This window comes from Hirundo rustica, chromosome 1 (genome assembly GCF_015227805.2).
Source record: "Hirundo rustica isolate bHirRus1 chromosome 1, bHirRus1.pri.v3, whole genome shotgun sequence".
NCBI lineage: Eukaryota > Metazoa > Chordata > Aves > Passeriformes > Hirundinidae > Hirundo > Hirundo rustica.
Window position 1 is genome coordinate 149,975,820 of NC_053450.1, and position 25,003 is coordinate 150,000,822.

The window sequence follows — 25,003 nt, forward strand, 5'->3', positions numbered from 1 at the left end:
TTGAAAAGAACATGAAGACAACAGAAGAAAAGACCAAGCAAGGCTTCTGCACAATGTGGCTGCCACCAGCAATGTCACAGAAAAGCCCTGCACACAGCTGGGAACAGGTCAGGGTGAACCAGACAGGCATAAATGAAGCTGCAGCTCATCTTTTCACCCCAGCAAATACTGGAATTTCACACACAGCCACCACCCAGGCTGCCATTGCTGCCGGTGAAAGGGTTCACCTGAGATGACACCAGCTTCCAGCCCCACCCTGCCTGACTGCAGGAGTCACCTGGGAGCAGATGGCAAGACTGCAGGTGCCCCCGAGCAAGGCACAGCACAGGCTCAGCTGACTGAGGGGGCTGGGGTTGGCTTTAGAGGCTTTTCTCGCTAGGAAGGAGCTCGGCTGGTGTCTGACTTAAGCATTGTAATGATTTATCTGGAAGAACTTCAGCCAACTGGTTCTGTTTTTTAAACCCTGGTGCCTGGTTCTCCCTGCCAGGGGCTCACTCCTTCCAGGACTCGTGGAGGAGGCAAAGCAGCTGCCCTGTGGCCAGGCCACTCTTACCTGCTCCTTTGCATCATCCTGCTTTTCTCCTCGCAGGCAGCTGAAGGACCAGAGTCTGGCACAAGCGACTCTCCTCTCTGCAGAAAGACGCGGGTCTGTAACTACTGCAGCATTATCATTATTTACTCCACGCTGCCCAAAAGGTCAGTAAGTGGATGCTGGAGTATTTGTGCAGGTGGAGGAGGTTTCTGCTGCCCCAGAGGAAGGGCAAGGCTGTCCTGGCACTCGGAGATGCGAACTGCGCGATCCCAGGGCAGGCGGTCGCTGTAGCGGGAAACGAGGCCAACAAAGGTGCTAAGAAAAAAATACACTGGGTAAGAGCAGCTTTTCTCTTCTGCAGGAGCTTCCACACACTGAAGAAGCTGAGGCAGGAAGTCAAAGAAACAGTAAAATAAAACAGAGAAGTGGAGGAAAAAAACCCAGAAATTTTTATCTGTCAAACCTTCCAAGGTGTGAGGAAGGGAGGAAGGGAGTGGAAAAAAGGGAAGACCCAAATTGTCTGAACATTATTTTGCATCAGTGTCTAAGCTGGTGCTTTCTGATCCAACAGCTACAAAGAGTAAAGCCCATACAAATTAATAAAAAAAGGATACTTTATTTTAAATGCAGCTACTGTCATGAGTCATCAAAATAGACTTTGCAATAGTTACTTTGTTTTAAATACGAGGTGACGAATGACAGCAAAGAACTTAAACTACATGAAATGTCCTAAAATTAAAAGAACTAAATTTAAATATTACAAATGACAATTATCAGAAGATGAAAGGGAATAAAAATATTTTCCAGAAAAGGTAAAATAATTTTGGCCAGTAAACCCATACTAGAAATGTAAATTATCGAGATACTGCACATGAAATAGTCAAAGAGGACTCCTTTCTGTCATTGTCGTTTAGAAGATCCACAAAGCTGAAATCTCACCATTTAAATTACACCGCTCTAATGATTTCTCTTACTTAAAACCAGTCCAAAACTCCAGGATCATCCAAGGAAGCGATGATAAATTTCACTTCTTCGTGCAGCGGGGCTGCTGCTCTCGGTGTGTGACCAGGGACCAGTGACCACCCGGACCCTCCACGCTGCGCTCCTCAGGGCAGGGCATTCCAGCAGGTCCTTCCATGCTCGTGCCAGGTGTAGCAGCCAAGGGCTCCTCACAAACCCCTCCAGAATGATTTCAGCTCGTGGCTGAAGGGGAACCAGGGCTCAGCTGAAGTCTCCTCAGCCACCTCCTCGCTGTCTCAGCTCTCAAAGTGCCACTGCTGAGGAAGGGACCCGTCGCAGATGGCCACGGTCACGTAGCCCTTGTGGCTCAGGGGATCCACCACCTTCAGGCACTGCCCCACGGAGACCTGGTACAGGCGGTTGTTCTTCTAGACAAAAGGACAGATGGGATTTATTTACTACAACTTCTGTTCTCCATTGTCAAACTGGAGCTGAAAGTGATGCCCAGGGGGAGGGGATGCTCCTTCCTGACAGATGGGCCTTTCAGCAGCCTCCCTGACACACCAGACCCACAGCAGCAGCGGAGTACGGCACGCCCCATAACCGCATCCAGACTTTGAAACAAAGGCTCTCACGTCCTCACAGGCCCCCAGTTGGGATTTTGTTTATACCACGCTTTTCTAATGAGGCGGAGGAATGCCCAAACCAGTTCCTCAGTACTCAGCAGAGAGAGCCCACGAGGATGCAGTGGGCCCAGACAGGTCATAGAATCCTAGAATGGTTTGGGTTGGGAGGGACCTTAAAGATCATTTAGGTCAAACTCTCCTGCCATGGGCAGGGACACCTTCCACTAGACCAAGTTGCTCCAAGCCCCGTACAACTTTGCCATGAACATTTCCACAGCTTCTCTGAGCAACCTGTTCCAGCATCACATCACCCTCACAGCAAAGAATTTCCTCCTAATATCTAACCTGAACTTGCCCTCTGTCAGTTTAAAACCAATCCCCTTCATCTTACACTCCATGGTCTTGCAAAAAGTCCCTCTCCAGCTCTCCTGTAGCCCTGTTAGGCACTGCAAGGATGCTTTAAGGTGTCCCTGGAGCCCTCTCTTCTGCAGGCTGAACAGAGGTCCCTGTTGTGCATCTGACCCTGCCTCAGCAGTGCCACTGCCCTCAGCACCCACACGCTGGGGAGCTCCACGTGTGACAGGCCTTGTGCATGGTGCAGGGCAAGGCCAAACCCCAGCCAAGAGTGACAGGGAAACAGATCCTATTCTTTTATGACCTTTAGAGGACTGTGCCATCTCCTCTACTAACAGCCTGTTACAGCTGGCTGGAAAGGGCTCTGCACAGCCCCTGCAGCTCCCATGGGCAGCCACCCCCTGCTCTCCTGCATGGAGGGAGCAGATACATGAGAACAGCCATGCCAGGCTCTGTCACTGCTTGTGGCCACAACCAGATGTCCAGTGAAGCAGGAGGACATGGTAAGAAAACACAACACTCCTCCAAAACACTCCCCCAATCCACAACTGACAGTGCACAGTTAGTATTTCCCTCTCTCAATGACTCACTCAATGGATTTCCCCTTCTTCCAAAAGATTTGATAGCTAATGGGTCCCATCCAGATCTCATATTCCGTATGGGAAAGGTGCCCCACACCTTCCATTTGCCTTTCCATGCCTCTCTGAGCCTTCTTCAGCCTTTCTGAGAGCAGGGGGCCAGCACATGAAGTACAAACAAACTGCCATGGTGCGCAGACATTTTCCTGCCTCAGTTTCTGTTCCCCTCCTAATCAATCCTAGTATTTGACTCACTTTCTTTTCTTGTGGATCACTGATGAGCACCAGTGTGCCCTTGTTACAGATCCCCCAGCCACAGTGGCCATGGCCAGCTCAAAGCCCACGTGTCACACGTGTGTGGATTCTCCAGCCGTGCCACCGCCAGCCACACGCACCCAATGCCGGTGGCCATTCCCTCACTCCTGTGAAATCCCTCCTGCAAACACAAGCTGCAGAATCCCAGCAAGCTGTGCCCCAGGCAGCTGTGGCAGTGCTGGTGGAGTGCCACACACACACAGCCCTGAGCTCACACAGTATCTGCCTCTCCATCTCCACACCACCCTGGGGTGCAGCAGGACTCGTGGACTCCCCTTGGGAACTGGAGCTGCCCCAGGCAGCACGGTATGAACCTGAGACAGCTGTGCAGAGCTGTGCTGGAAGCACCACTGGGGGCTGGCAGGGCTCTCCCCTCCCTGTGTTCAACCATCTTGGAGCTACAGACTCTGCTAGGCTGTGAGGGGCAGCCTCTGAGGGAATACCCAGGAGACAAATTCCATGTGGGAGCAGAACTGGCTCAGTTTTGTGGAATTGGCCATCCCAGGCTTTAACAATTAAACTAATGAGATCAATTACAGAGCAGAAGCAACTGCTGTGCCCTGTGCTTCTTCAAGCGCTAAGCAGGAATCACCACATGGACTCCTCCTGTCTCCCAGGCCTGCAAACAAAACACAAGAAAGCTCTGGGGTGGATTTTGTTCTCTCTGGCATATCCCAGATGAGCACAGTGCTGTGGGTGGCTGTGACTTGCTGAGCTCTGGGACATGCAGGCCCTTTGCAACATAACAAGGTTTCTGCAGCTCCACTGAGCCTTTCTTCTGCCAAAGTCTTATTAAGACTGAAATGCAGCCATCAAAGCCTGTGTAACTTCTGTACATGGGCTGGGCCTGGTACAGTGCAGCTGCCTTAGTACACCTCAGGTTTAATCACAATTAAACTCAACCCTGATGTCCTGTTAGTGCTACTGTCCCTGACTGAGACATTGATTACAAGGAATGTGACACGTGCCAGCCTCTCCACTTACCCCAAATGTCCACTGCTGGGAGCCACCGGAGCCGTGGCATTTCATCAGACGAGGGGGGTCAGAGGAGCGAGTTTCCAAAACATCCAAGCAAAGCAGATTATTTAAAATCAGCTCATGATCCTCGTTGTAAATCCACACCTGAAAGAGAAGACAGAAAGACATTTATTGCAATGTTGCAGGGCAGTTTCCTTGAATCTTTTGTTCACCTCCAGAGGAGATGCTTCAACATCAGAGATGGGCCTTGCAGAGTGGTGAGAATCGAATGCAGCCCCTTCCCTGGGCCCACCTGCATGAAGCAGGAATGCACTGGGTCATCTTTGCAGCTTCAACTGCAATTGGCTTCCTGAATTAACATGACAGAAGAGTTTCTCTGTGACCACACTGAAAACCACTGCCAGCCCCAACAAGCAGCAAGGACACTCAAGCTGTCAGTCTGTCCTCTCCCACGTACTGCTTGAGCAGAGCAGGTATTTTTACTCTTGGCACAGAAGTGTATCAAGGACCTTCAGTGGCTGCTGTTCATGCCCACACCCTGCTGGCTCTCAGCAAGGCACATGTGGCACAGCTGGATGTTCAGGGAAGCAGGAACAGCAGCCGGGTCCAACTGCAGGAGCTGCTGATTCTCCCTCCCTTGTTTAGCTCCTTCAGGCCTGCAAAGACCTGGGCCAAGATCAGATCTGTAGAACACTTGGAACTCTGACAACAAACAAGAGACTCTGAATCCCAAGCCAGAAAGCAAAGAAATTAAGGAACTTGGGGGTGTGCACCTCAAAATATCCTGGGTTACAGAGGGGTAGAAGAAAAGAGAAGAAAGTAAATGGAAACTGTAGCCCTGCAGTGCAGGGAAGATCATGGGACCATCTGGCTCAACAGCCAATGACAGCGATTCCAAACTCACACTGGAGCCTTGGCATTCACAGGGCAGCTGGGCAGCACTTCCCAGCCCCTGGGGATGTTGGGCAAGGCAACTCCCTTCCCCCTGAGCCTGTGAGCAAGAGGAGCTGAGCCCCTCATAGCGTCCCTGAAGTACCTACAGACACACAAAGTTCTTGTGGTGCGCTCCTGTTCCAGCCCTGTTCCCATTTCTCACAGCCCAATGCTGCACTTGCCATGCCCACTGTGTAAATTTTTATTTTTTTCCATTAAGTCTGCAAGAGTTTCACAGTTAGAGTATGGAATATCAAACTCCAGGCAGAAAAGTCAGGCACATATATTTTGATTCACCTCTTTTTTCGACCTGTGAAACTAAAACCAGCCTTCTGGAGGGTGCTGGGATTTGGGACGCAGCCTCAGTTGGACAGCTCATTATCACAGTGACTACTATAACACAACGAAGGCCTCCTTAGAAGAAGTGCAGGGATCACATTAAATTCTGCCCCGACCTCAGGCATTTTGTGCCTTCTAAAATACTCTTTTCTGTTTAAACCCTGTCATGAAAAAGAAAGCATGGCAAGATTAAAGAGGGAGGAGAGAATGGAGAAATGGCAGGACTCGCCAGAGAGAATTACTATTGGAAGAATAATGACGGAGCCAAATGCAAACAAGAGATGAACTGGCAAGAATGGAGAGAAGATTGCAGTGAAACAAGGAACAGATCTTCAATCAAAGGCTGAGTAATGGCAAAGAACACAAGACAGTGGTTAAATCCAGTGTGATACTGCTCCAGAAAGGCTTACTCAAGACAGCCAAAATTAATTTCCAACTAATTATGCATTTAGTGCAGAAAACAAAGGAAAGAGGAAAAACAGACCTAAATTTGGTTCCATCCAGATTAGAGTATCACTATGAATTTGCAGATTATTAACAGATTCAAGCATCAGGAAAGCAAAGCCACCCCATGAGCTTTCTTTGTGACACAATTGGAAGCCTTAGCATACTCCAAAAATTACTAACTCATTTTCTGCTGAAGACTGAAAGGATGATGTTCAGCTCCTGTTGCTAAAGGCTGTCAGGAGCAACAGCCCCATAAAGGAAAGAAACTCCTGGCAGGCAGCACACTATCTAAAGTCTACAAGCAGAAAGGTGCCTGCCTTCCCAGGGTTTATGTCTCATTTCTGAGAGCTCTCTTGTTTTATCCTCCTTTGTATTTTCAAAAACAAAAACCCAAACACCCCAACAAACCCAACCATTAAAAAAAAAAAAAAAAGGAAGCAACAGAGGTGCAGGATATTTTCAAACTGCAGGTACTTCCTAACTAGCAGAGTTAGGAGGGCATCACTGTGAAGACTTTGGTTTCTAAAACTGGGATTGTGTCCAGTTCCCACGCTCAGGAAAGCAGCATCTTTAACTGCTGCCCCCCAGAAATACATGGCAATGATCTGCTCCAAAGGGCTAGGGAAAGTCACTGGCCATTTTCAGTGGTGTCAAACAAAATCAGTGAGATGCAATTACAGTATAATGAAATCATTTCTGTTTTCAAATAAAACCTAAATGGCAGATGTTACAGAAAAATCCCCTCTCCAGAATGAAATTCATCATGTTTGTGGTTAAATAAAATACTTAATTTGGTGAATGCTGTAGGACTGGCCTCTTTCTAGCAGCCTTTTCTCCCTGCCTCTCAAGACAGGCACCAGGTTCATGAAAGGTGCATGAACACCTTCAGGCAGGTGCACAGCATGTGCTACACTAGATCTTGTGGACTAAATAAATGGAAGGAGGTCCGAAGTAGGAGCTCTGTTACTCTAAACTTGTTTTACACAGGTGCAGCTTAGGGAGAAATGGATGTTTAATTCAGACCCCTCAAAACATAGTTTAAGCTATTTACAGATTTATGGCCAAGGCTTCCTAGGACTTCAGTACCTTCAGGACTTTACTTCATCCATGTGACTCAGACAAATCCCAAATGAATTTCAAAATGGTATTAAATAAGCCAGGAAACATCTGCCTCCCCTTTGGCTTTCAGAGATCAGTGGAGTGCAGCAAAAGGCATGGCTGGCAAACTGGCAAAGCTCTGTGGATACACGTTTTTTTCTGATCTGCAAATTTCATTAGTACTAGCGAAATACATCGAAAATTTGCAGTAAATATGAGACAGTAACTACTGCAGAAACTGCCCTTTGTCTGAAAGAAAATCCTTGCCACGATCCATGGAGTATTCCAGTACTTCCATCAGTTACAATCTGTTGCTTAGCTTGGCATGGCTATATTATTCTGTCAGACAGTTTGTAAAAGACAAAAATTCAGCTTAAGAGCACAAACAAGCTGTCTCAGCCCTGAGGAGGAGATGTGCCCAGCCATTTGCACCATCACATCCATCTGCAGATACTTCAGCTCCTGTTACTATGGACAGCAATGGCATCTCTGCACCAAGCAGCCCGTGACAATCACCACAAGCAGCCAAGTTTGCTGGGCTGTATTCATTGTTTGAAGCCACTGCTACTCTGAAAACACAACATCCTCCTGAGGGTCATTCCAAAGCAGATATAACATCCTCCTGAGGGTCATTCCAAAGCAGATGTGACCTCTGCTCCACAGCTCAGTGTGCCACTGATGCCTCACGACAAACATTAGAGAGACTAAAGAATTGTGCCTTCAGTAGTTCATGGAAAAGCAGCAAGACTGAATTTGCACATCTTGACACTCACTCCACACATGTGCTGTGTCAGCCATGATCTAGAGATTTTAGGAGAGAGATCTTACAGAAGAATTGCACGTGGGAACAAAACCTTGTAGAGTCTGAGTCTAGAACAGTTTGTAAAGGACATATTCTTACACTTATTAAGTGCTACAGGAAAGTTAACAGACCTTTTCTGAAGGCCTGTGCTTGAGCATTTTTTATAGTTCCAGAGCACAGATGCCTCTTCTGTCACTTCAAACCTCTGTTCTGTAAGATTCCATCACCTCTTCCACTTGTGCTATTTCTGACAAGATTTTCATTACTTACTCTAAATTTCTGTTCAGTGCCCAGAATTATCCCAGACTGTTTCTATTACAGTTAATGGAGCATCCTACTTTTCATTATAACCTAAAGATATAATTTTTAATATATGTTCTAGACATGAGAACCACTCCCCTTCTTACTTTCTTTCTGCAGCAAAAATATGAACTGAATGTCAGCCATGTCAAGCCTGAGAAAACAGGACAGTGTGATGTGCTTGACTAATTTTCACCTCTACTTAATGATGACAATCTAAGTCCACTACAATGAAAAGGATTGCCCATACTATGCTGATACAATTGAAAGCTACAGAATACCTGTTACTTCTTTTAAATCCAGGTTAAATGAGAATTTGAAACTCCTTAGCAGCCATGAAGCAGCTTAGAAGCCATGAAGAGAAAACAAAGCTAGCATAAACCAAAGGCAAAACAGAATTGCTTTTAAGGCCAGTCCCATGACTCTATCCAGGTTGGTCAGCTCTCACATGCATTCACCAGACCAAATACAGGATTTTTTTCCTAGGACAAAGGCATAAAGCAGATAATTCTAGAGCAAAACCTGCTGAAAATGCCAAGTTGAGTGAAACAACAGTTAAAGGCTTCCAATAGTCAGGATGTTTCTTGCTATTTTTATAAGCAGATGCTGCTAAATAAGTGTCATATTTCTCTACATTGTTCTCATATATCTATAGCAAGATTGTTCAAGAGGTTATGACAGCAAGTTGGCTGCTGAATGCACCCTTGGGATTTATTAGGAGAGCAAAGTAAGTCTAATAACAGAAAAACAGTGTTGGTTGACATACTTGGTTGGAGAACAAAATCATCGTGAAAGAAGATAGCACAGCCAGTTTTTTTATGAGAACTAATTGCTAAATTTACCACTAGTAAACCAACTCACGAGGAAAGCTGCCAAAGATCAACAATGAGAACACATATGTCTTTCTCAGCACCAAAGGGATAACTGAAGTTTGATCTCCTGGATTAAGAAAACAAGTCAAAACCAGAGGTTCTCCTTCAGGTATGTGGCACTTCATTATGAGAAATATTGCAGCAAGGAGAAAAGAAGCATAACTGTGTGGACATCATGCCCAGGCTTTCTCACCAAAGACAGAATGGCTCAGAAAGCAGGACTGCAAATGTACAGTCACCTGGTGATGCTGGTGCCCATCAGCTATTACACAGCCTTTCATTAGCAAGACCTGCTGACTGTCTTACAGCCAATGGAATAGATCAAATAGGAAAACCTCCATTCCCATTCCAGCTTTAATTAATCCACCTTTAACACAGGAACTCTCAGTTTGGTCACAGTGATGACTTCTTAGTGCTCCAGAGGTGAAGAACAAGGATGTACCTGTACTTGCTCCTGTCTGACAACTGGACCTGAAGGCCACGTGCCAAGAGCCAGCCACACTGAGCCAGAGAACTGCAAACACCCCTCAGTCTTCCCCTGCCACCCACTCAGCTGGTGAGGCCACAAGCAGGAGGCAGAGGGTCCCATCAGGTGACAAAGCACACAGCATTTTGTTGGGACTATCACAAATCACTCTGCTTCCACTGCTGCAGTTTCCATACCCTGAAAACTGTTGCCTGTGTCATAGAGCATCAAGTTAGTCCAGCACAACCCCACCTGTACTAAAGCTATGCTGCTTTAAATCCCACACTCCATTTATTCTGTGACTTTGATTACTTTTCTCTTTAGATTCAACCTAGCTTTTAGAATTGGGTCCCATGGGCTCCTGAAATCATAATATTCTCAGAGTAGTTCTTAGTTATGTAAGCCTTTATGGCATTAGCTGAAGATCTTTCTATCCTGGAGACATTTTAGCCAAGTCCTGAATTTCTGTCACCTGAAAGAAGTGAAACAGCAAAGGCTTCATGTAGTAATACAAAAATTCTCATTAGGTTTTCACAACTATCCCTCATTAATCCCCACATCAGAAATTCACCTGTATCCAAAGGTGAATCTGAATATTCTTCTGAATTCCTTTTATTTAACAACAAATCATTCATTTATCCCAAACTGCAGCCACTCCAGCAGCAGAGGACCTGTTGTACAGTACACAAACACTAGCAGGGCAGGAAAGGGCTGCTTTAAATTCCAGTATTAGAAAACAACTGAAAGAGCTGCTACAAATTCTGAAGTGCCAATCAGTGGATTATGAACCCATCAGGAGCCACTTTAGGGCAGCCTTCAGCCAAATGCACAGCCACAAGGACAGGAGATTATAACATCCAGCACTCAGCATCAGTAGGAGCTCTGCAGTGTCCTTGGCAAGCCCTGTGGTTTGAATGACCTGTGTGCTGAGGAGATGTCACACCAGGGCACTTTGCCAGCAGGAAAACACATTCTGGAGACATGAATTCAATGAAATTGGGGATCTCATACCTGGTTCTGATCGTTGTAGTCACATTCCCGAAGCACCACCAGGCCTCCTTTCTGACTCGGGTGGCCCTGGGCAACCAGGCATTTGTTGGTTTGGAGGTGATACAGCTAGGAAAGGAAAACAGTTTGATAGAGTAAAAAACAGCTAGATCTCAAAGTGTGCTCAAAGCCCTAGATCCCTAGTGTGCTCAAAAAAACTCAGCCAACACTTTCAGTAATTAAAAAAATCCTCCCTTTTAAAATACCATTCTGGTTTTTTTCAGATAATGCAGTTTTTTCCCCCTCCAAATCAAATAGTTCCAATTTGCTTTCTAATTACATCAAGATTTCTCTCTCTGGTACAAGTGCAACGCACACATCCTGGCTCAGCACATGCTGGTTCTACTCTGTTAAGGTTTTTTGCCCTCTCCATTCTCCATGGAAGTCTGAGGCCCCACAAATTCTGCTCAGGAATATTGTAAACTGCATTTTACTAGTTTAGCTTAAACATAGGTCCCCTCCTACAGCTTCTCTTCATGGAACAGGACTGCCTCCCTGAAAAAGGAGAAAGAATTACTGAAATAAAACCAACTTCAGAGATTTATGTTGTTTGCAAATTGATTCTCAAGAGCATTTACGTCACTGAAAAGCCACTGCTATCAGCTGTGGTATTTTGCTGATGGATCAGGGAGGAAGAGAACATTTTACAAACATCCAAATGCTCTTTTTGCTCTAATGCCCTACCTAGTCTGATTTAGGGGAATGGTGTACCAGAGGACTGAATTCAGCTCAGAAGCCTGGCCTGTGATGCAGAACTGTAAGCACCTACCATCAAAGCAAAGAAGGAAGCACTCAGCAATCTCTCCTGATTTGAACAGTGATGCCCACCCTGAGAGACATCCAAGACATTTTCTGCCGTACCAAGTTTAGGTTGCTTTATTTCAAGAATCAGAAAATCATTAAGACCTTGATGTATCCCCACAGAGGAACTCGGGGAGAAAAAACACCTCTAATTCTGGCTTTGAATTACACACATACTCTGAACTAACTGTTGGCCAGCAGATAACTTCTTTTCAGCCTGATTATTTTTCTTCCCCTGACGTGGTGGGGATCAGGCTCTTCAGGCAGCAAACACTGCCTGCACACTATGAGCTGAGAGATGGCAGGGCCTCACATCTGACACCCACATTAAAAATACTTATTTCCAATCTGGAGCTTGATGCAGAGGAAAAAAGAATTTACTGTCCTGAACTCCAGGCCAGGCTGATTAACTAGCCAGCTGAACTCTATTATGAAGACATCTATAGCTGTCTTGGCATTGCTGTTGACTCTACAAATTTTTAGAAACCAAAATACACTTCCAGTTATAAAAGGAACAAACTGATTGGTCACATGATAGCAAAAATTAGCACAAATACCAAACAATATTTTTCACTAAACACCATTTCTGGAAATAGCTGTCCCAAGGCACATCAACAATCGCCTTGAGTGCACCATGTTTCTCCTGGTCCCCACACACATCTGAAACAAATGACACAAAACACTCCAAGTAACATTTCCTCATACCCCAGATCTAGCACAGATCTCATTTTCATCATCCCTCACTCAACAGAAGGCTTTAAAACCATAGAGTGCATGAGTTTTGTATATGATTTTTGTCCTTTTGTTATTGGCCATGATGGCCAGCATTGGAAAACACTGGTAACAGCTGCAACCATTTGTGATCATTACATTTCTTCCCAGCTGTCAAACCACCACTTATCTGTGGCCCAATTAGTTTTTGAGAATAAACTGAGATTTGGAGCGATTCCTCCCAAATCCTAAAGAGTCTGGCACGCAGTGGTGACATTGGCTGATCATTCTGTTCCTTGCAGGCATCTGGAAATAGTTTATGCAACCATCAGAGCCAAAGCTGATTCTCTCACACAATGCTGGGTATAATTCTTGAACCCCAGAAACAAGCCAAGGAACTGCATTTTTCTGCTTCTTTTCCCCATTTCTTAAGGGGTGCACAAAGTTTTTCTCAAAATTAAACTATGGTAAATAACTGCTGGGAAGATTTAACTTTAAATGTTGCTGAGATATTCAGATCCCTCAAGTAGCTTTCTCCAACATCAACAATTCCTCCGTTAAATTTCTGCCTGAATGAAAGCAGAAAGCCATTATATTTTAAAATGGAGAAAAAAAGGTCTGATTAGGGGAGTAACAGCATCCAACAACTAGGGGAATGAGCCCATTGTATCAGTTTTATTCAGGGAAACCACATAACTAATTTCACAGCTTGGCAGGGATATTCCTATAAAAATACTGCACAAATTGAGGATTCCCAGAGAGCTGCTTCCAAGGAAAAGATCTAATGATGTCAATAGGTCCTGCATGAACACAGGTCCTCCTGAGTCACCTCTTGCAGAACCAGCAATTGTCAGCAGCTACTGCAGCCTGTGTCCCCTGTGGGGACATCACAACTAAATGCTTCCAACTATTGAGCTGAAAGGGAACCTGCTACCCATAATAGCTGTGCACATGAAGCAGTTTATTCCAGAGTATTCTCTTCCACTGAGAAGACATTGAGAAAGTTGTGTCAGGTTTGAAATTATCCATTATTTTTGGGAAGCATAAAAAGCACACACCAAGTGAATCTGACTCTGGAAAGAGCAGATGCAACTGTCTGGTGACTCTGCCTGCATACAAACCCATAAGCAAAGGTGTCAGAGCTAAGGCATGAGTTTAATAATGATTTTTTTCATGAATATGCATTTTAAAAATTCTCTCTTCACTTCTTCTTTGAAGAAAAAAAGAGAGGAGCAAAACTCACTTTTTGTTCATTAGCTAACAGCCAAGACTAGAAAAGCCACCATCGACCTCAGATGTAAATACTCACCTTTGCAGAAAATTACCCAGTAAAAGCAATGAGTTTGGAAACCAATTACACTGCACTCTTATCATAGACCAACAGAATGTGAATATTTGAGGCCAAATCTCTCTCTATCCAAATCCATCTTCAAAACCAACAGCCATGAAAACATTCTAAAGACAGCAAAACTTCCTAACTCAGAAATTCCAGGTAAGAAACCCCATGGAACACTATCTTATCAAAAGACAGCCTGAAATATAGATCAGACTGGAACTGATTTGACAAAAATCCTGTTACTTTCAAGACAGCTAGTTGCAAAACTTAGGGAAAAAGACTTTTTGTTGTATTTGAGCAAATCTTTAAGAAGAAAGTCTCACAATAATTAACACACCAGAATTCTGTATATTTAAGTTTCTCTTACCCTTCCACGCTGGATTATTTTTGGTCGTTTCTGTGCTCTGTTAATAAAAACTGGCTGTGGAGCTTTGGCATTGGGCCCAGATATTTGCATCTCAGGATAGATGTTATCTAAATACCACTTAAATGACTTGCAGTTCAATCTCTTCCTCAGTTCTACACGGTCGGTGATATTTCCATAGCTCCTCATCCTCAGCTCAGGTCTCAAAGCAAAATACTGCTCCTGTATTTAAGAGAAACAGGTTGGGGAAGAGGGGAGAAGAATTTCAGATTACTGATTCCCAATTTTTTCCTGTTTACAGAACTCCCAAAATTTAATTTCATTTTGCTTGTGCTTTCAACCAGTAGGTTCAAAACTGGCAGTAGGAAATTGCAATGCTTGGATTGTCACAGGAAGTGAGATTTAATCTTGCCTAACTCTGAGCTAATCTTTCTAACTGAGGGGTTTTTTTGATGAAGATAATTCTTGGGTACAAATTTGCTGATCTTTTTTTAGATACCAACTTGAGGAAGAAACAAATCAGCCCCTGACTTTATTCCATTGGCAATACAGGCATCCTAAAATCACTAAGTAAAAGCCAGATGCACGTATCATCAGCAGCCTCATCTGAAAAAAGTTTCTTGAAATTATTTTGATTGTTCAATGGATTGTTTTCATTTTTGTGGGATTCCAGTGTGTTTTCTCTTGCACAGTTTCCAGCCTTCCAACTTCAAAGTGACCAGGGTAAAACCATTCCAGAATAGACCTATAAATGGGACTAATACCATGAAGTTCAGTGGGACCACACCTTATTCGTGTGAATAGCCAGAACGGTCACCTGGGCTTTTTGGGAAGCCCAGTTCTTTCCATTCATCTGCATCATCGCCAAAAAGGCTCCCACAATGTTATTTCTCTCACATTTTATTTTATGATAATACTCAGAATCTTACAGGTTAGGTGAAGACAGATTAAGATTCCAACCTAATCTCCTGTTCTGTTTGACTCCCATGAAGAGACAATGGGGACAAACAGGAACTCATGAATGTACAACATGGTGTGAATACTATTGCTAAAATGAATTTTTTTAAAAAAATAAAATAAAATAAAAAATAATCCCCTTTTAGCATTCAGTTCCAGATATCTTTACAGAGCCCACAGAAAAGGCATTGTACTTGCACATTAATTTGTTCACTAGGTACCATTTAGAATTCAGTTTTCAGGGCACTGAACTATGGTGTTTTCTGGATTCATGTCTAGGAAATGTCCGGAATCCACCCACCATGATGTGGTTCTGACAGTTTTCAGTTATTTCCTGCCATCTGATACTCAGATGACAGACAGCATCACCCCTGGACAAGTTACACATCTCTCCTCATCAAGATGTCTGAGCATTTGGTTGTGCTTGATGTATCACTGCTATTTTAACAGCAGAGGAAGGGGAAGCATGTACTTGGTGTACATTGGACTGTTAGCCAGCTCTGAGGAAGTTTGGAGACATACTGGACATCACAATCTGGTCTGCTTCAAAAAGTAGCTCTGCTATCCCAATTTCCTCTTTCCTGGTTTCCTGGTTGAAGTTCAAATGTTGGTATCCTACCCGTATGTGTTATTTATTACCACTGTAAACATGAATTTATACTTTTGCATTTTGCTTTTGACAGTATTAAAAATGTTGCTGAATCATTTCCCTTATGCCATTTCATTTATTAAATACTGATACTTACTCCTTTAAGTCTTATCTTTGTACTGTGCATTGTTAGATTGCTTTGGTAAATTATACTGGCCCTAAATATTTGCTTTATTCTTATAAAAACAAAACTATTTCTAAGCTTGTCTTCCATACATTCTCTGGCAGCTATCAGAGAATCAGACCAGAAACAGCTGGAAAAGTTCTGGACAGAAATCTGTGATAAGAGACTGCTAGAATCAGCAGTTCAAGTGCTTGCTGGATAAAGCGGTTCAGCTGGAAATTATAACAAAGAATCAAGTCCAAGCCTCAGAGAAAGCCCTCATTAATCACAAAACAACTGTGCCCAGGCATTGGTAAAAGAGAAAGTGATAGATCAGAACTACCAAAGAATTACAGAGATGGAGAATGGAGATGAAAATTAATGGCCTCTAATAGAATCCTTGAACTGAAGATCAAGGTAAAGGATGGGGAATGAAACATAAACCTCTAAAGGATATAAAATTAATAAAATATATCCTGTATAGAAATTGTAGGGACCACAGGAGCTGAGCACACAGCAAATCCTATGGTCTCAGAGGGCAAAATGTCATCAAGTATCTCAGAGGTGAGGGACTTAGAAACACCTGATCTATGTTTAAAAGCATCAGTATCAAGATCTGAAGACAAGGAAGGAATGCACTTGCTCTTGAATCCAGAAGTTAATCCTGACTGCTCTTGCAGGGCAAGACAGACTAAGAAGAAGATTTCTAATTAAAACAGAAAGCAAACAAGCAGCCAAACGAATCTGTCTCACCAACATGGAAACTACCTGAAGGCACAGCACACAGCTGCCACATAATACTGATTTGGACAAAAAGCTATGCAGAGCTCACAAAAGCTCGTCCATCACCTTTTACTTGACTAAAAAGGCATAAAACTCAATCTCCTGCAGGCAGTAAAGTAACAAGGAGACTTGAGCATTCAAAAGCCAAATGACACTTCTACAGAATTTAGGAATTCCTATCAGAACTAACATTCGGAGTTCAGACTACAGAAAGAAAACCCCTTCAGAGGTGTAACACTGTGACACAGTTCTTGGACAAACAAGCCAGTTATTAACCACTAAATAACTTTATTTCATGACCTAGAACTCTCTTACCTTGTATTCATCCATCCACACGTGTGCCAGCCTCAGTGAGTTATGAGCCATAGTGTCCTGCCCCCCAGGCGAGCCATAGGGACGCCTCTTACGGAAAATGTGTCCCACCCTGGAGCAGGGGATGATCAGCAGTCTGCCACCACACATCCAGATCTGTCCAGAAAACATAGATCATGTTCAGATTGTTCACCCATTGGTCAGATTGCTCATTCACTTCTCCCCTTCTTCAAGGGATATACCTTGGTAGGGTTATGCATTATGCAGGATTGGGTGTCAGCAATGTTGGCCCTTATGTCATGTTTGCTAACAAATTAGATTTTTAGATCTCCATGTTACAAAAGATTTTTTTTTTTTCCTCATATGACCACACTTTCCACAAAACACTTCATGGCTTTCAAGAGACAAACAGAATATTTTCTAAAATATTTTGCTCTAATGACCTATCAGAAAAGACTGGGATATATGGGCTAGGACTCATCCTGCAGATGAAGTTACCTGAATTAATTTACCTGCATGAAAACTGTCCACAATTCTGTGACAGATAACAAAGACCAGTCTTCATCATCAAGGGAGTCTGGAGAACTTTTCAACTAAGTATAGAAGCTAATTGGACACAGCTGTTTGTTTCTTTTAAGATAGGGGAACTCAGAAACACTGTTCCCATTCAGATGTTACATTTAGGAGTCTTTACCTGTGGTGCCAGGGAATCTACTTTTTTTTTTTTTTTTAAATTTCTTTTTTAACTTCATCTTCCAGCAAATTACCAGCACTGGCCCTTTGCTGGACTAATATGTTCTCTAGTCCCAGAAAATCTTCCCACATTAGCAGTTAATAACCAAGTCACTTTTAAAACTGTCTCCAGACAAGATAAAGACAACTTCTTTCCAAACCTCCCCCAGAGAGATGGGGACTTCCAGAAGCTCTAAATTCTCTGAGTGTGCTCCAATCTTTCAAAGCCCTTTTCATTGAAACTGTGTAATACAAGATAACAACAATAATCTCCTCCCACTTCACACACTTCTACTCAGATACATAATGATTACATTTATACTGAAAACTGCAAGATTTTATTCATTCACTACACACTCCTTTAAAGTCACTCAAATGTATGAAAATCCAGTTCTTATTTTTGAACTCTAATCTTGATTTCTCTAATTGACAGATTCTCTAAAGTTTTGGGGGTTGTGTGTCTGGTTTTAGATTTGTTTAATTTTTTTATGCTAATTTCACATTTTAATCCCCTTTTCATATCTGTCATGATAGCATATCATTTTCAGGCAGACTCTTGTCAAACCTGTTGATGAATGCCCTTTGCAAAAGTAAAGAGATAAGCACAACATTAAGCACAGTAAGTTGTTTTTCTTTCAAGGAAGATGAGAGAAAATACAGGAAGGCCAATGCAGCACCATTTTCAGATCTTCTGTATATGATTTTCTCATTATTTTTCCAACCAAGGTGACTCCTCTACATGACTCTCAATTTAGTTCCAGAAAACTTCACATTTCCAGATCCTCAAAAAGGAGGCTGAACTGTCCAAGGAAATATACTAAGCTTACATCTTAGCAATACTGCTGTGAGCCACACATCTTTAAATCAACTTGTGAAATCCATTAGACATTGCTCATAAACTAATTTCAAAATTAATTAATAATTCTTCTTTTCCTATGCTTCTTTACAGCCATTACGAAATACTCCGCCACCAAATCAAGAAAAAGCCACAAACATTCAATTACAGAGCTGTAAATTTCTCTGATTACCCGAAAAGATATTTCCAGGTTTTCCCCTCCCCAGATGTCCATGCCACTGTCGTACTGCCCAAGCTCATTGAAGTACTCACGATCCATGGCAAACAGCCCTCCAGCCATGGTGGGTGACCTAAAAAGGTACATGGAAGGAAGTTCATTTTCTTTTAGAGAGAGAGAGGAAAAAAACCCACACAGTAATTTCTGCTGAATCTGCTGGTCTCAAAGTCCGAATCTATAAACTGACATAAACCAGTTTAAATCCTTCAGTCATTTAGACATGAGTTCTAGTCACAAAACATTTTCAAAAGCAGATCTGTAAGTGATATTTGTGATCTTCCATTGTTCCAATACCTATAAATCATATTTCTTTACCTGGTAAACTTGAGGAAGAGGAATAGGACATAGAAAGTGGAACAACAAATGCCAGAGGCAGCTTTGTTTCATCACTGACTCAATTATCAGTTTACTGGCAAGTTTTTTACAGTTTTTGTATTCATACAGATGGTCCCTCTGGGATTTACCAGTTTTTCACCTTGCCTAGAATGTGTTTATGCTGTAAAAATCTGCATATGATCCACACTTTTCAGTCTCTAGATTGAATTCCTACTATACCACAACAGTGGAAAATGTGGATGATCTACAAGAGTATAACAGAGTAAAAACACTACATAAAAACATGCTGTGATAGTCAGAACATCCAGTGGGCTGGAAAAAGGCTTTTCCCATTGCTGCAAAAAAAATCCGGTGATGAAACCAAGCCTAAGTCAAGACTTCATGGCTTGTTCTCATACAAATTTCTACTACAGTTTCTGTCATCTTAAAAACTGGGTCAAAAGGTTGCTCTCAATTTTCCCACTCTGACACCAAAATATTTCATTGTGGAAAGTCTCTAAAATGTAATACTTTCTGTTGGATGGAAAGCCATTTTCAATGTTAAATAGCAATCTACGCTCCTTTTTTAAAGGAGGCAGAGACCTTTAGGTAGGAAAAATCACTTTCATACTCAGAAAAGGTAATCTTTTTAGATTATTACACTTGCTTTAAAGTTCTGTCTTTTTAGCATAGGACTTTGTCATAAAAGTGAGTTGAAGTAAAGCAACAACAGTGTTGAACACAGCAACAGCTGAGCTTCAGCCCAACTAAATCAAATGTGAGAATAGCTCTAAACAGAATAAGGATTTTGACACTCAGTGCTGATTCCGCACTCAGATTTTTTCAGTCTGTTCTTTCCTTCCAGGTTCAGAAAGTGCCACTCTCCAAACAAGCCCAAACTGTCAAATAACTTAATAATTTTCCTGGTTTCTCAGAGAAAATCTTGGGATGGGGAGACATGGGAAGGCCAACTGCAGAGGTGTCAGATGACAGCAGAGAACCTCGTGCTGGAACTGTCTGCGGCAGCAGAAATGCTCTTCATTTACAGTCCAAGAAAAGAGAATGAGAAATGAAAACACACACAATTTCTGATTCCCTTGGCAAATCTTATCCATAAGGAGTCAGTTTGTAAAAAAAGAGGAAGTTCCTTCATCTGACAAACCTGAATTCTGCACTGAGATTGATACCTGCAACTAGAAAAAGCACAGGGAGCTTCTTGCCTTTGCTGTAGCAGCTCTGCTTCTTTTCATGAAGGGATTCACTTGGGACAGTTCTATTCTTGTGTCTGAACTATACATGTCTGCTCCTAATAAAAGGAGCCTACTGACACCATTTTACATCAGCTAGATGTAAAATTGTTCTATCCACTAGAACCAGATACTGCCAATTCTGTACAGGTCACACAGCCATCAATGGTTAAAAGATAAGGCAGGTAGCTTCCAAGCCCCAGTGCTGAGCTTCACCGAGACTTTTGTTTCAAAACAACTCCCAAAAGATGGCAAAACCAAATTCCTATTACCACAAAAAGATTTTCCTAATCTAGTAATTCTTTAGCATTTCATCACATTTCATAATAGTGGGATATGCAGGCTACTCCTAGAACAAAGGCAGTATCAAAATTATCATTAAACCAAGAACATCAGCAGACTGGAAGCAAAAGTGAAATTATTGGACAGATTTAATACAGACTACCAGAAGCTCTCTCAGAATTTTGTCTTCAGCAAAAGCTGCTATTTTATAAGCATAGTCTAGGAGTGTGCTTTCCTGACCTAATAAAAGAGATATTTCTAATTCATGATTAAATGGATGAAATTAAAGTGAAATAGTTTTGGTTGCTGCTCCCTAATTCTAAGTGAAATAAGCAAGTCAGCTATTTGACAGGTTAGGCACCTGCTCCTAAACCTGCACAGCCACAGAACACTCCCTAGGAAGTGCTCCTGATCATCCCTGTGTTCCACAGAGCTTCTCCCCACAGAGGAGGAACCTTACTTGATTGGAGCAGTGGCTCCCTCGGGTCCTTGCAGCTCTGCCAGAGGAACGAGATCCCACTTGAAGTGCAGGCCCCAGTTAAAGCCCCCGCGCACGACGGGGGAGGAGCTGTAGGTGAGGGTGTCAGCGCTGATGATGTCGATCACGGGGCACACCACGGTCCTGCGATCCTCCCTGATGGGAGTCAGCAGAGGCTGCAGCCACATCTCGTTCACCTCACAGTGGCTGTCCAGGAACACCAGCACCTTCCCTGCAGAGCACACAGAGCAGAGATCCACGGTGCCACGGAGCGCAAGCACGCCATTCGGCGCAAACACCGGCGCGTCAGACAAAGCAGCGCTTGGTGATTTACGTGGAGATTCCCTGCCACAGTCAGTAAGAACGGTTTGATCCTACACCCCCTCATGCTCACCTGGTCTAAAAAGGAACCAGCATCTTTATGACACAACATAAAATTTATGTAACCCTAGAATAACGTGAGAGATGGGAAACAGCTTTAAAGAAAACAGTCTCGGACTATGCAAATATAACAAGTCACCCCACAGACAGTATTTGATTGGGCATGGGGATAGAACTCCTGCAGTTCAGAAGAGCAAAAAAATTACTTAAAATTGCGCTAACTAAAATGAATTTTAGCACAGCTTGGAAAGCGCAAGCACAATCTACTCTCTGGATTATACCATTACAGTGCTAATGAGTAAACGCCAATTAAGAGACTTAACTGCCACTCAAAATTATTTAAGAAAGTAGCACACACTTCCTCAGATGCCAGAGAATTTAACTGAAAGCACATTCTGGTATAAAGCACCAAATATTGGTTTTCCCAATTAACACTCACTACAAGAGAAGAGCTTATACAAGAAACATTGCTGTTAGATTTGAGCATTAAAAACCAAATTAGTGTGCCTTAAAAGGGAGCAGATTTCGGTTTAGAGCAAAAGTTTGCACATAAAACATGCAAAAAATATGCAACTACCGTATCTTGACCACATGGAGGTGCTCCTGAGACAACATTCTTTCAGGGCAAGACTAGGAAAAACCTCTACATTGTCTCACGAACACTGCAGTCATTGTTTGAGATACAGCGCAAGAGAAGATTTGGGATGATGATAACTTGTATTCATAACTTGCAATAAAATGAGTTACTTTTTTACAGCACTATACTGGTTTTGTTTTACAATTTCACTTACCCACTTGAAAAAGTTATCTAATTTTACTGAAAGCAAATGTCTCCAGGAAAAAAAAAAAAAAAAAAAAAAAGAATCAACAGCTGAGACAACCGAAGTGTCTCAAGGTTTAAAAACCACTCATATTTGGATCCAATTTTGAAGTTCTCATTTGAGATGGTGCAGGGGAAGAAAGATTTGGGGTAATGTTGAATTGTATAGCTTAGAGTGTGGCATGACATGCAGAGCCCTTTCAGGGGGCTAAAGTAATCACAGGTCAAACATCCAACATCTGAAAAGCTGCACTACATAAAGAGAAGTCACCCAATCAACTTAGCATCAAAGTATGCAAGGAAAAGAGAAAAAGGCAAGTGTACCTGTGGCATGAGAAGCTCCAACCATCCTTCCTCTGATCAAGCCTTCCCTCTTCTCATTTCTTACCAATTTTGTGGTTTTAGGAAGCTGAGTTTTAACATATTCACTCAAGTCTTTTTTCAAGTCAGCTGTAAAAAGGAAAAAGGAAAACACAAGTTCAATAACAGGACAAAAATTGTGAAAGCTCTGTTTAAAATCTCAAGACATTTAACTCAAAAATGGCCAAAATCTTGAACAAAACAGCAGAGCTTCAAATCAAGAGGATCATAAGGACAGTCAGTCACTCCATATCCCACACATCCCCTTCAATGCCTTTAGTACATTACTCAAGTTAACTGGAACTGCCAGACTCAAAAAAAAAATTGCTGTTCAAAAAACCACATTTCCAAATTCCTCTCATGGTGACTGGCACTTGCAACAGATGCAACAATAAACATTTCACGCAGGCAAATGATTTAAATTACTACATTCCATACATGAAGACAAATGCTGACAACATTTCAGAAGAAGCAGGAAGACACCTTATATTATCTGTGCCTGCTTAACTGACAGAACAACAGATACCAAGGAGAACTCACTCACAGCTGGTTGCTTTTCTAAAATCCAAAAGGATCAAAGATTCCACTGGCAAGCCTGTGCTTTTGAAGGAGTGCAGAGCTCACTGGAGTCTATGGGCACTACTGTAACTTAGCTAACATCAATGGCAATTTTATGAGTAACAATACTTCTTTCGCCCAAGGTCAGTGGTTTCTAACATTAAAGCAGAACTACTGAAAAGAAGATGGAGACATAAAGACGAAGTAGTGGAAAAGCATAAGTTAATAAGCTTATGGAGAAATAAAGAGGAATATAAAAACTCAATTGAGACTTCATAGAGAGCCTTGGTGTAGAGAGGCAGACAGACTTCTGTCCGAGGATATGCCAAAATAAACATTATTCTGATGAATGTCAGCTCAAACATTAAAGTTGCTGTTAAAAAAATTAAATGTCAAGGGAATATATGTGGAAGTCAGAGCTGTAACATTAAGGATGTTTCCAATGTTGAGGTCTCAGTCTTTGTACTGCAAGGAAATGTGGTGGATCAGAAGTGAGGAGAAGGTAACACACAGCAAGTATGATGCTAGACAACACTTTAGGACAAAGGAAACTCTGGGGAGATACAGACAGAATTCATTTGGGTCACAGGAATTCTCCCCTCTGGTCTGGAATAATGACATCATATGCCAGAGATAGTAGGGAAGATGTTTTCAGAGAAAATGTCCTAGAAAATTGATTAAATTATCTCCAAAGTGCTACCCAAATGAGATATCCAAACAAGCAGGGCACATTTGCAAACCTGAAATAAAATAGTGTTTGAATCATTCTTCACCTGATTCATTATAGCAAGAGAAGAACAGTGTACACCTGCAGAAACAATGGGCCAGCACAAAGCAGAAAAGCTCAGTTACCAAATTCAACTCTTACAGCAGATTAGGCAAATAAAGGAGGAAAGTTTCACATCTGCAAACTTCTGAAAAGAATAGAAGACAAAGAGGAAAAAAAAAAGGAAAAGATGCCACATGCATACCAGGAGCTAAACCAGATCCACAACATCAGCTTGGGCAGCAATATGTAAGGGCCAGCAGAGTTTTGACCCACACAAAATGGCATTCTGCTGGCAACTGGGTCCGTATCACAGATCATTCCTAACAGGCAGCTTTGTCTCAGACACATTTTGGGATTTTTGCTGTTGATGGGTTTTTGTGTGCTGCCTTCATGTCCACTGGGAACACTAATTACTTCTGATATAACCCCAAAAATTGCTTCAATCCAGCCTTAGAAATTTTGCTCCAAAGAGAGAATTGCTCCCTTTTGGCCAGTCTTCAAAAATTACTTTTGGCATTACCTTCTTCCATATCTACGCAACAAAAGCAGAATGGGCCCTAGGATGGGAGTCTGGAGTGTTATCATTTTAAACTGTTCTAAAGTACTGAGTTCCAGTCAATTGGCTCCTTTTCTTTTCTCCAATCTCTCCTTCCACACAGAAGAATGCCTCCAGTAACAGCCTTCAAAACACATCCTCAGGTTTTCCATAACAGGTTAAGACTAAATCAGGGAGAAAAAGTTTATAATACCAGAAAAAGAAATCCTGCCTTTCAGGAAATGGAAAAATAATACAACAGTGGGCTTGGCTGAGCCATGGCAATACCTGCTTAGCTAGTAAAACTGTTGATGATTGAATCTAAGAAGAATTTTGAGGCAAAACTAGGTGCAGAGGCCCAAGGTTTGCACAACAGCACTGATCTGTAGTACAGCTCTCATATTTGCAGGTGAAGAACTAGAGAGAATTTCATCTAAAACGCTACTTCAGAAAACAGGCAACGGAAGGAAAATGAATATTTAATTAAAAAACAAAACAAAGAGGCATAATGATCAAGCAATCTGCCCAAGCTCATGACACCCACAGCACGGCTAAAGTTTTTATCCATTTCCTCAGTTCCCAAACCATCCCCAGTCCCCACCTTTCTTCTGCTGTAAGAATCCATCCATTACAATTAAGCAGCAGCAAAAAACACAGGATCATTAGCAACAAGAGCAGTAATTCTGTGTAAACAATACCTCTTCCTGCCTTTGGCTTCAGAACAAGTTCATTTGAAGTCAGAAAGACAAAAATAACTACTTGAATGTTTTGAACTTATTTGATTCAAATT

General features: G+C 42.4%; 1 protein-coding gene across 7 annotated transcripts in view; it reads right to left on the reverse strand.

Moving 5' to 3' along the window:
- Positions 1–1,128: 1,128 nt before the first annotated feature.
- GALNT11 (polypeptide N-acetylgalactosaminyltransferase 11) overlaps positions 1,129–25,003 on the reverse strand; it is a 46,765-nt gene continuing 22,890 nt past the window's right edge. For 6 of the 7 annotated variants that reach the window (XM_040074663.2, XM_040074687.1, XM_040074672.2 and 3 more), the window contains exons 5-12: positions 22,316–22,441; positions 20,773–21,022; positions 18,424–18,541; positions 16,667–16,819; positions 13,863–14,081; positions 10,612–10,716; positions 4,350–4,487; positions 1,129–1,920 (exon numbers count right to left, since the gene is read on the reverse strand). In XM_040074663.2, the coding sequence (XP_039930597.1) occupies positions 1,789–1,920; positions 4,350–4,487; positions 10,612–10,716; positions 13,863–14,081; positions 16,667–16,819; positions 18,424–18,541; positions 20,773–21,022; positions 22,316–22,441 (1,241 nt within the window). In that variant the 3' untranslated portion in view covers positions 1,129–1,788. The remainder of the gene's footprint in view (positions 1,921–4,349; positions 4,488–10,611; positions 10,717–13,862; positions 14,082–16,666; positions 16,820–18,423; positions 18,542–20,772; positions 21,023–22,315; positions 22,442–25,003) is intronic. The other variant, XM_058422176.1, reaches the window with a different exon arrangement.